The 12,889-nt window shown below is 34.2% G+C and overlaps 1 protein-coding gene across 3 annotated transcripts in view; it reads right to left on the bottom strand.

The window, feature by feature from the left end:
* Window positions 1–12,889, bottom strand: part of KIAA0825 (KIAA0825 ortholog) — a 388,202-nt gene that overhangs the window by 276,669 nt on the left and 98,644 nt on the right. For all 3 annotated transcript variants that reach the window (XM_041752619.1, XM_041752621.1, XM_041752620.1), the window contains exon 6: window positions 9,456–9,617. In XM_041752619.1, the coding sequence (XP_041608553.1) occupies window positions 9,456–9,617 (162 nt within the window). The remainder of the gene's footprint in view (window positions 1–9,455; window positions 9,618–12,889) is intronic.

Here is a 12,889-nt window from a genome sequence, read left to right as displayed (position 1 = left end):
GGCAGAGACATAGGCAGAGGGAGAAGCAGGCTCCACACAGGGAGCCTGATGTGGGACTTGATCCTGGGCCTCCGGGATCATGCCCTGAGCCAAAGACAGACATTCAACCGCTGAGCCACCCAGGTGTCCCTGATGCATTTTTAAAAAATTTAAAAGTATTAAGAATCGGCTTCTGTTTGTGTCCTGAGCAAATAAATTTCAAAATCTTACTGATTCTTATCAGTAGAACTTGTGACTGATATAATCATCTGGAAGATGTGTGGGTTTTTGTTTTTTGTTTTTTCTAAATATGGTTCTATGAGCATAATCATGAGTGATTCCTCAGTAGTACAATTTAAAAAAATATTCTCTAGACAGGTAAGTATGGAAATTTTAGTAGAGTTTATATATTGTGAGGAAAAGTTTTTCTCAACTCCAGTGTTACTTAATCATTTTGGATTTGTTAACACTCCTGAGAACTTGATTAAAGTGTTAGACTACTCCATCCCAAATGCACAAGATGATTGCATGATAGGTGTGCACACATACATACACCCTCACACGCTACTGGGGATTCCTAGGCCTTCTTGTACCAAGCATTCGTGAGCCCCAAGGGCCTATGGACTGTAGTTTAGGGATCCTGCTTCATTTCTCAACATTCACCACAACATAGAGCGGGCTTTAGATCAGTGTTATACCATTAACCTAAAATGGCTTCTCTATGGCTTGCACTTCACTATGTCTTTTTTAAAAAAATGATACTATAAATAATTCTTTTTTAAGATTTTATTTATTCATTCATGAGAGACAGAGAGAGAGAGAGAGAGAGAGAGAGAGAGAGAGAGAGAGGCAGAGACACAGGCAGAGGGAGAAGCAGGCTCCATGCAGGGAGCCTGATGTGGGACTCGATCCCAGAACTCCAGGATCACGCCCTGGGCTGAAGGCAGGCACCAAACTGCTGAGTCACCCAGGGATCCTTCTAAATAATTAATTCTAATACTGAAATAAAATCCAGATTAATGAAAGACTTTTAAATAGGGACACCTGGGTGGCTCAGCAGTTGAATGCCTTTGGCTCAGGGTGTGATCCTGAAGACCCGGAATCAAGTCCCACATTGGGGTTCCCTGCATGGAGCCTGCTTCTCCCTTTACCCGTGTCTCTGCCTCTCTCTCTGTGTCTCATGAATAAATAAAATCTTAAAAAAAAATAAAGGTTTTTAAATAAAGAAAAATGAAACTATAAGGCTATGAAAAGAAAATATGGAATATTTTAAAACATGTGTGTCGTGATTTTTCAGAAGGACATAAAATGCAGAAACCATAACATAATTTTGCATAAAAGAAATTCTGCATAACAAAAATACCATTAACAGTCAAAATAGATGTGACAAACTGGCTTGGCATTCTTTTTCAAAATGTTCATACTTTTTTTTTCTAATTAGTAGACTTTAGTTTTTAGAGCAATCTTAGGCTTACAGAAAAAAAGTAGCAGAAAAGTATAGAGTTTCCATATACTCCCTCTCTCTCTGCTGAATCAGTTCCCCTATTGTTAACATCTTACATTGGAATGGGGTATGCGTGTGTGTGTGTGCGTGTGTGTATTTAAAGTAGGTTCTATGTCCGGCATGAAGCCCACTGTGGGGCTTGAACTCACGACTCTGAGTGAGATCAAGACTAAGCTGATATCAAGAGTCAGACACTTAACGACAGAGCCACCCAGGTGCCCTAGGGTGACGTGTTTTTTACATATGAGAAACTAATATTGATTATATTTAACAAAAGCTCATAGTTTACATTAGGATTCATTCTTTTTTTTATTAAGTTTCTATTTTAATTCCAGTATAGTTAATATACAGTGTTATATTAGTTTCAGGTGTATAATATAGCAACCCAACAATTCCATACATCATTCAGCACTCATCAGAACAAATGCCCTCCTTTTTTTTTTTTAAGATTTTATTTATTTATTCATTAAGACACACACAGAGAGAGAGAGAGAGAGACACAGACACAGGCAGAGGAAGAAGCAGGGCCCATGAAGGGAGCCTGATGTGTGGGATTCGATCCTGAGTCTCCAGGATCACACCCTGGGCTGAAGGAGGTGCTAAACCACTGAGCCACCCGGGCTGCCCCAAATGCCCTCCTTGATCCCCATCACCTCTTTCACCCATTCTCCCTTGCACACCTCCCCTTGGTAACCATCAATTTGTTCTCTAATAGTTAAGAGTCTGTTTCTTGGTTTGTCTCTTTCTTTTTCTTTTGCTTGTTTAAATTCCACATCAATAAAATTATCAATAAAATCATATGGTATTTGTCTTTCTCTCACTGACTTACTTCAGTTGGCCTTATACTCTAGCTCCAACCATGTCATTGCAAGTGGAAAGACTTCATTCTTTTTATGGCTGAATAATATTCCATCATATATCTCACACCTTCATTATCCATTGATTAATCAGTGGACACTTGGGCTGTTTCCATAATTTGGCTATTGTAGATAAGGCTGCTATAAACATAGGGCTGCATATATCCCTTTGAATTAATGGGGGTTTTTTTTGTATTTTTTGGGTAAATCCTCAATAGTGTGATTACTGGATCATATGTTAATTCTATTTTTAACTTTTTGAGAAGCCTCCATACTATTTTCCACAGTGGCTGCACCAGTTTGCATTCCCAACAATGGTGCAAGAGGCTTCCTTTTTCTCCACATCCTCACCAATGCTTGCTGTTTCTTGTGTTGTTGATTTTAGCTGTTCTGACAGGTGTGAGATGATATCTCATTACAGCTTTGATTTGCATTTCTCTGATGATGAGTGATGTTGAGCATCTTTCCATGTGTTTGTTGGCCATCTGGATGTCTTCTGTGGAGAAATGTCTGTTAATGTCTTCTGTCCATTTTTTAATTGGATTATTTGGTTTTGGGGTGTTGAGTTTGAGTTCTTTATATTTTGGATACTAACTCTTTATTTGATATGCCATTTGCAAATATCTTCTCCTATTCTTTAGGTTGCCTTTTAGTTTTGTTGATTGTTTCCTTCACTGTGCAGAAGTTTTAATTTTGATGTAGTCCCAATAGTTTATTTTTGCTTTTATTTCCCTTGCCTGAGGAAGACAGATCTAGAAAGATATTGCTAGAGCTGACATCAGAGAAATTATTGCCTATCCTCGCTTCTAGAATTTTTATGGTTTCAGGTCTCACATTTAGGTCTTTAATTCATTTTGAAATTAAGGATTCATTCTTTGTGTTATTCATTCTATGGGTTTCACCTACTGCATAATGCCATGTATCTACCATTACTGTAATATATGGAATGATTTCACTGCTCTAGAAATCTCCTGTGCTCCATCTATTCACCTCTTTCCCCCTTTTCCCTTCCCTTGACAAATATTGGTCATTTTTATTGTCTGTATACTTTTGCTTTTTCCAGAATGTCATTTAATTGGAATTATACAATATAAATAGTCTTTTTAGATTGGCCTCTTTCATCTAGCAGTGTGAATGTAATATTCCTCCATGTAGTTTTGTGGCTTGATACCTGATTTATTTTTATCACTGAATAATATTTCATTGTCTGGATGCACCATAATTTAACTGTTCACCGCTGAAGGACATCTTGGTTGCTTCCAAGTTTTTTCAGCAATTATGAATAAAGCCCCTATAAACATTAATGTGTTGGTTTTTATATGAACATAAGTTTTCAACTCATTTGTGTAAATATCTGGGAGTGTGATTACTAGATCATATAGGACAGTGTTTAGCTTGTAGGATACAATGAAATCATTTTCTAAAGAGGCTATACTATTTTACATTCCTATCAGTAATCAGTGAGAGTTCCTGTTGCTTCACATCCTTGTAAGAATTTAGTGTTGTTAGTGTTTCAGATTTTAGCCATTATAACAACTGTGTAGTGATATCTCTTTGTTTTGCTTTGCATTCCTCTGATGACACATGACATTGAGCATCTTTTCATATGCTTATTTGCCATCTGTATATCTTCTTTGGTAAGGACTCTGTTTAGATCTTTTGTTCATTTTTAATTGAGTTTTTGTTGTTGTTTTCTTGTTGAATTTTAAGTGTTCTTTGTATATTTTGGATATAAGCCCTTTATCAGATATGTGTTTTGCAAATATTTTTCTGTCTATGGCTTGTCTTTTCATTCTCTTAACTACTATACGTTTTCACTTGGCAATTTCACTTTAGAAATTTACTGTCCAGATATGCATGTGCACATTTAAGACAAAGTTCAAGGAAATTTGCTATATCATAATTTGTGGTAGCAAATATAGAGAAAAACAGAACCCTAAATGCTCATCAATGAGTAACTGGTTAATTACAGTACACATATCATTGGAGAATTACCTATTTGAAAGAATGAAGTCTTTCTATATAACTTAATAAAAAAGAAGCTCTGCATAGTATGACAAGATTTCATGTTATTTTAACTTGGGGATATATACAAAATAGTTGTCTCTGGAAAGGAAAACTAGAAAACTAGAGTGGAAAAGGACTTAATTTTCACAATATATTCTTTTGTCTTATTAAAAGTCTTACTTTAATGTATCAACTACTATTCAAAACAAATTTTAAAGAAGAAAGTAATAAAGACCAAATAGCTAATGACATGACGGGACCACATTTAGATTCTTAATGTCACTTTACTTTTCTACAGAGAGCTCATAAAACCAGCAAATGTAAAAAGATATTTGGGGTACCTGGGTGGCTCAGTCAGTTAAGTGTCTGCCTTCAGCTCAGGTCATGATCTCAGGGTCCTGGGATCGAGCCCCACATCAAGCTCCCTGCTCAGTGAGGAGTCTGCCTCTCTCTCTCTGACCCTTCTCCCTGCTTGTGCTCTCTCTCTCTCTCTCTCTCTCTCTCTCTCTCTGGGTGTCTCAAATAAATAAATAAAATCTTTAAAAAAAAAGATATTTAGCTCTAGAAAAATAACACTAGTTCAAGGTACAAGCTCTGCAGATTTATTTCTGGAAATAACTATCTGCCATTATGCAGCTATAGTTTGAGACTTATAAAAAAAGTTAATTATCTTATATTTATCATTTCACTTCCAAATACATTATGCTTATTCACTCAAAGTAGCATGCTTTGATGTTATGCGAACCATTTGTCTATTTTCAAGATGGATAAGAAAAAAAGATAAGCTTCTCAAGACTTCTTTTGCCAGTAAGCAATTCCATAGTAATATTGAAAATGAATTATCAAGCAGTTATGATAACTTTTAGAATACAATCTTTCCCCAGAAAGTTAAAAAAAAATTGAAAACCTAATCCTATGTAAAGAGCAAAAGGGATCATTTTAAGGTAGTATTAGTAAGATTGATTCTAGACTAATAAATATCTTGTGGTTTTAATGAATAAAGGCATTTTTGTGTTTGTTTAGAACTCAAAATGGTCAATATCAAAATTTGGCATTGTCAAACTTTACGAGCTCTGTGAACGTGTGATAAATTATTTTATCTATTTAAATATATGTTGAAAACTCTATATACTTATTAGCATTCCCTAGAGAAGTAGCTCATTTTTGGCTCATCACTATAAAACATACTTATTTGTATGCAGTCAACACTGGTTTCCTTAAGAGTATGCCCAGATTAAGGACCTCAGTAGAGTGCAGAGGGTCACAGGAATGCCAGCTGCTAAATAGTCTCCCCCTAAAGAGTTCACTGTGGTTCATTTTACATTTCTGGTTAGTTTCCACACTGTCGCTTTCTTTCATAGAGAGTAGAGGTTGGCAGTACTTCCCTGTGACATCCACTTTCACACCCAAATTGGTCTTCATAGGCTCCCATTGTGTGCACTACAAAGCAACTTGCCTTGTTGGCAGCTCTAAGTGGGAACTACAAGTCTTTCTTTTCTTCACTGTTCTTTTCTGGCTCACAAGCAACCTCCCACCAAAAGCTGAATCTGTGGAAGAGACTACATCCAAGAGATAATACTATGAAAAAGTATGAAGAGAAGCCCAGGTGGCCACCTTGCAAATTTCCAATGTGGAAGCCTTCGACCTCTCTGCCCAAGAAACAGCTAAAGTCCTAGTGTAATGAGCTTTACAAACCCTAGGAGCCTCTTTACCTTAACTACATACGCCTCCCTAATACAATCCCTTAACCATCTAGCTAAGGAACTCTTAGAAGCCATTTGACCCCTCTTAAGACCCCCTAAGAGTACAAACAATCTTTCAGAAGATCTGAAATCTTTGATTCTTCTGAGACAAACCCTAAGTGTTCTTCTTACATCCAATTGAAGCAGCCATTGCTCTTTGTCATTGCTGGGGCTAAAGAAAAATGAGGGCCAAGAAACCTCCTGGTTTAGATAAATCTCAGATGCCACCTTTGGAAAATTTGAGGAATTGCCCAAAGAACAACTTTATTCCAAAGGAGCATTAGAAGTGCCCCATAAATCAAATCTGAGCCCACTCCAGAAGATATGATCACCTAAAAGAAATACCGTAAGGTACCATTATAGTCAAATAATGTCCTATCATTTGCTAAAATGACCAAAATAGAAAACCATCAAGTCATGACCAAAAAAAAAAAAAAAGGAAATATATATAATAATAAATATTTCTCTCTAAAAATACTTCTATGTCTCTACAAAATCTATTGCATCATATTCAAATTACTAAGAGCACTGCCAATTTAGCTAAATTGACAATATAGTGGTAAACATCAAAGTAAAAAGTAAAATATTTAATTATCTTTATATTTTCTCTATGTGATGTTAAGCCCCTGGATATTTTTAAAACATCTGGACAATAAGAAAAAAAAAAGCCCTCATTTTCATCACATTGTTTTGGTTACATGGACATAGTAGGCAACTCTTTCCAAGATCTTTATTAGCAAAATATGCTCCAATTAAAAGAAACACACAGGAAACCAAATGACTTGATCTTTTTTCCCCCCTTATTCCCTCCCACACAAGATTTCCAAGCAAAACATTAACTATCAGGTAACTTAAGATGCATTTGGTTTCTTTAATCATCTGTTTCAAGGAATCTTTTCCTTCCTGATTTAAGAAACCGATGCTTTTGATAAGAATTGATTTTTTCTTGATGATTTCCCTCATAATCATTCTTTTCAAGGAGCCATTTATATAAAGTTATGTCACATTAAGTCAATCTTAGCTTTGTTATAAAAAATATGAATTTCAACAATGAGGTAACATATATCATATGGGGATGGTCTAGTACTTAAGACATTCTTACACCTGTCTTTTAAAATTCCTTTCACATACTTTGTTCAAAAACCCACAACCATGCTTCTATAATACATTCTTATTAATGGATTTGAAGTTACTTTTATCTGCCATGCTGCTTATATAATAACAAATTTGGGTAAGGTGGAATGTTGTAGCATAATTATATATTTTCTCTGTTGATTTTATTCAATAATGGTAACCATTTCCCTCAAATATATAGCATTTGCAAATCACGAGATTGCTCAATTTTAATCTAAATAAGTCTTCTTTTTCCGAAATTGATAATATCAAACCTTTGCTTCAATTGTTGACCATTTGAGTTTTGTATCTTTATAATACTTCTCTAATACAATTATAATTTTGAATTAATGCTTCCCTTTAAAGGAATAAAGTTATTAAAATTTACCTAATTTCTCTAGATCCTGGTCTAGGACCAACACAGTATGAGTCCCAAGAGGTAAGAGTCTAGATGTGTTGGGAGTCTGCTCTGTTTCTTGATCTACACTTCAGAAAAGATCTGCTAGAGATGTGGATGTGAGATGCAAAATCCTAGCCAGGCATGATGGATGAGTAGCAACACCAAGTGTCAACTGCTTGAGGCACCAAGATGTCAATCAAAAATTAGGATGTCATATTGATCTACTAGATCTTTCTTCGACCCAGTCAGTTTAGTATATAGGACCCCCTAGGGTTCATATTATCTCCTAATTAAATCTATTTTTCCATTCTGTCCTCTAATTTTCATATTTTCTGTCTTATATTTATATTATTTTCCTATTGGACTTTTGTCAGCTTTAGAAATCTGAAATCCACCTCAATTTTTCTTCAAATTTTTCCAAAATTGAAAAAATGATCTACTTTATAATTTTACAGTGCTACTAAAACTTAATCTGACACCGAGAAGGGCGGTAAACCATGCCTAATATAAAAGAAACTTCAACCCTATAACTTTTCCAACATTATTTACCCAGGCAAAATAAACACAAAAGGAAACATATTAAAATAAATGTAAATCCTTACTATGAAACTGGGTTTTGAAATTTTCTGATTGTTTGTTAATCATTTGGTTCCCTCACTTTGTTTTGCAAATGCAGCCACCAACTATATTTATTGTCCTTAAAATGATACATGGTATCATGTAAAAGAGAACTTTCTGATGTAGATGAAAATATTTGTAAGTAGAGATATGAACATATTTTAACTATTATGCCTTTGAATTTCACCTCTAATGTTAGAAATATTATTTTAACATACATGGCATAGCTTTCTTCAAAAGGATTTTGCTAAGACTAAAAACAATAGGGATGCCTAGGTGGCTTAGAGGGTACAAAGAATTCTTTGGAATTCTGGGATCCAGTCTCACATCGGTCTCTCTGCAAGGAGCCTGCTTCTGCCTCTGCCTATGACTCTGTCTTCTCTCTGTGTCTCTCATGAATAAATAAATAAAATCTTTACTAAAAAAAAAAGACTAAAAACTGTATAAAATTAGAATTACTTTTATAACAGCTCACCTTTATTGTGACCTACTAGACATTCTTTTATTTTTTTATTTTATTTATTTATGATAGTCACACAGAAAGAGAGAGAGAGGCAGAGACACAGGCAGGGAGAAGCAGGCTCCATGCACCGGGAGCCCAACGTGGGACTCAATCCCAGGTCTCCAGGATCGCGCCCTGGGCCAAAGGCAGGCGCTAAACCAGGGATCCCCAGACATTCTTTTAAATACATACACTAAATTATTTAATTCTCACATACATAACATATTGAAATTTGAAGCATATAACAGTAAAAGAAAACAAAGAGAAAGTTAGTTTAGTCCTACACCATTATTTTGAAGATGAGAAAATGGAGTCTAAGAAAGCTTAAATATTTCGCCCAAGGTCACTTGGCTGCTACTAGCAGAAGAGGAGCTACTAGATCATCCAGTATGCTTATTTTTTCCATAAGCAGGCTGCGTTTCTCTGAATATAAAAAAAAAATTAATTTGATTTCATCTAAAGATCATTATCCAGAATTGTATTACAATGCTTTGTCAATTACAATTATAGAATTTGCCACATATATAGGATAGAAATGTAATTTTATGGTGTGTATTACATTTAACATTTATTTAAGTAATTCATTTAAAGAATTCTATCATGCATTTTTTTTTCAAGTAATGGTACAGATTCAGCAGCAAGAAGTGAAAACAGAGAGAATAGATTTACAAATTTAAACAAAAAAAGCAAAAAAAAAAAAAATAAAATAAAATAAACAAAAAAAGCATGTTACCTGAAATATTTCTGGGTGTCCTCAGTGATACAAATATTTCTTCCAATAATTCTTCAACATTTTTTTCCAGCTCCAAGAAAGACTTTATGAGTTGCGATAAGAATTTGAGTTTATCTAAGGAGAGGAAAAAGTTTCTTCTTTTCTGTGGGCATTCGGGAGTAACTGTGGAAAGAGATCAATACTATCATATTTGTACATTTTACTTGTTTTCTCAGTAAATATTGAAACAATCTATGTGATTCCATAAGCCATCAAAACTAATAAAATCAAAATCAACAATTAAACCAAAGTTGTTTTTTAAGAAATGCATATAAATCTCTTATGTGTCTTTTCTTTTGGGAAGCTGGAGAGAAACATTCTGTTTGATGCAAATATGCCAATTAAATAATTATATTGATTCTCAGAGTTATAAATAGGAATGTGATTTGTTTATAAAATCATATCTTATATAGTTCTGTTCTTTAAAAAGTCTGGCATGACTTGAATCTAGTCATGAAGAAACATCAGGTAAACCCAAATTGACAGAAATTCTACACAATAGCTGGTCTGTACTCTAAAAGTACACAAAACACAAAGACCAGGAAATGTTTTAGCCAAAAGGAGTCTAAAAGACATGATAACTAAAGTTAACATGATTGGTATTTTACTTTATTTGATTATAAAGAACAATATTGGGTTAATTTGGTGAAATTTGAGTAAGGTCTACAATCTAATCTAATCTAATCTCTTATTTCATGATGATTAATTTTCTTTCTTTTTAAAAAAAATTTCTTTTTTTTTTTTAAGATTTTATTTATTTATTCATGAGAGACACACAGAGAGAGAAGCAGAGACATGGGCAGAGGGAGAAGCAGGCTCCATGCAGGGAGTCGGATGTGAGACTCAATCCCAGATCCTGGGATCACATCCTGAGCCAAAGGCAGAAGCTCAACCACTGAGCCACTGAGCCACCCAGGTGTCCCTGATTATTAATTTTCTGATATGGATAACTATACTGTGGTTATGAAACAGAATGGTCTTGTTTTTAAGAAATACACACTGAAGTATATAAGGACAAATATATGTAATCTATTCTCAAGGGAAAACATGGTTTTCAGAGAAAGTGGATGCAAATGTGGAAGCATGCTAAAATATTAACATTTGAGGAATCTGAGTATTTTTTAAGTCTGAAATTAAAATAAAAATTTAAAAGAAAAAATGAAGAGACAAAGGATATCACTTTTTAAGACCTTAGAAGCATTCCTCTGATAGCACTAAAAAGAAGTAACTTAGTTGTTCAATCTAGACTACATAACTCATGAAATCATGGTTAAAAATAACTTCGGTCTAAATAATTGTCATATCAATTTCTTTCATGAGAACAAACCAAATTAAAATAAATAAAGGTTGATTTTTTCCCTTTTATAATTAATGCTGTTTTCTCTTATAATTAAATCACACTACCACTTGAATATAGAAAAATACCTCTAATATATCTAAAATATCTCTAAAAATACTCTAAGCATATAAAAATTAAACTGCCCTCCCCAAATGGCACTTGGGACCAAGTTTTCAAGGATTTAAAGAATTCTTCCTTTATTATTGTCACTTCTTAAAACATGTATTTAAAGAACTATCCTGAGGCTTAAAGACAAATGGGAAAATTTGTAAACTCTTCTAAAGAAAGTGTAAAGTGCATTTGGTAAGAAAATACTGAGAATGCCAATTAAAAATAACGTAAGGTCTGGTGATTCCAAGTGAAAAAACATTGCCTTCATCACATGGATTTAAAACGTAGGTTCCAAAAACAAACCAATTTAATGGGTGATTCACTTCACTCAGTCAAACTTTAAAAAGCTGGCATCAGACTTTTAACCATAGGATAGAGGTTTTTACTGAGGGCAAAAAATGTCATGGTACCTTTGCAGATGATTTGAGAGAGACCTGTCAGCCAATTTAAACTGGAATTTAGTCCTGTTCTTAAAGAGCAAAGCAAGGCACACACACACACACACACACACACACACACACACACCCATGAGTACCTACAAAAACTATTTCATCTCTAAATTGATGTTAGACCCACATACATTAAAGTCTATCTCTAAACAGCCCTGCTCACACCCATTATTCTTCCACAGGCATGCTAGAGAACACAAACATGTACAATCAGCATCTAACTAAGATTTTGCCATGAAAATCATGATCCAAAAATGAAAGAAAAGAGAATAAATATATTGTGAATCATTTAGCTGTTGCTCGATTATCAGTTTGCCTGTTGGATTTCTTTTAAGCTTTGTTCATGTGGTTGGAGGGACTGATTTAGCTTTCTAAATCTTAACCATGTCCCTTTGGAACTAAATTATTTATAAGCAACACTTTCAAGACTTTAAGAATTCTTCCTCATTCTTTAATAGTTAGCTAGAAATTAAGAAGGTTTCGTGCAGCTCTATTTTAATTAGAAGTACTGTATTTATAAAGTAAACAAAGAAGTACCGCTAGTCCCAAAAAAATCTTTAAGAGTCAAAACACTATAACCCGAGTGCTACTTGTTTAAAAATTATATAGGGTCTGAGGATTCTATATGAAGAGGTCTTACCTTCATGACCTGGATTTAGAAAAATCTTGTATTCCAGAAGTTAAACTTTAGTGAATGGTAAATCTATTTGCATCCAATACATCTTTATAACTTAATAATGAAAGAGGACAGAATAATATGTATGACCTAAATCTAATCATTTTTGTTCCAAAGAAGCAATGATTATGGTAGTGGTCCATTAATTAGCAGTCCTTATTTCCTATTACTATTAGCTCAGTGTTCTCCCAAGGGCTACTGTGAAGGTTCTTAATTTATGGAAAAATAATTCTGTGATAAATTCATTTTGTGAAGGCCCAATTAAAGCAAAATTAAACATAAAGGATGAAATAGCATAGCTCAAACTTGTCTTATTTTCCCCACAGTATCTCATAGGACTAGAGTTCTAATCATCACATCTTAGGTCATAATTTCTATTTGCCTATACATACCTATTTTTCTGTTCCTTAGACTCTTCACTGTCAACCAAATTAGGAAAGGATTTCCCCTGTACATTTATTTTCACTCAATTAATCTTTCTTTCCTTCTTCTTTCACCATTCTGTTTGTTCCTCCCCTCCAACTCACCTTCCTAGAAGACCTTATCTGGATACAGTCTATTCACTTTCCCCTTAAACTAATCTGGCCTTTCTCTGTTCTTTCTTAAACACTATGCAAGTGTTTTGGACATACAGGCTTATACACAGGCAACTATGTTTAGCTGGCCATCAATCATTGGCATAAAATATGTGAAATAATGATTTTCACTCTATTACGGGATGAGCTCTATGGTTCTTAGAAAAACGAAATTCTCCTAAATCCTAATAATATTATAAATAAAAGTTAAATTGGCATTTTAGGGTAAGATTTTAATTTACCAT

The sequence above is a fragment of the Vulpes lagopus genome, chromosome 4, assembly GCF_018345385.1.
Source record: "Vulpes lagopus strain Blue_001 chromosome 4, ASM1834538v1, whole genome shotgun sequence".
NCBI lineage: Eukaryota > Metazoa > Chordata > Mammalia > Carnivora > Canidae > Vulpes > Vulpes lagopus.
Note: the sequence above shows the minus strand (reverse complement) of the source record. Positions and strands in the feature narration are given on the sequence as shown.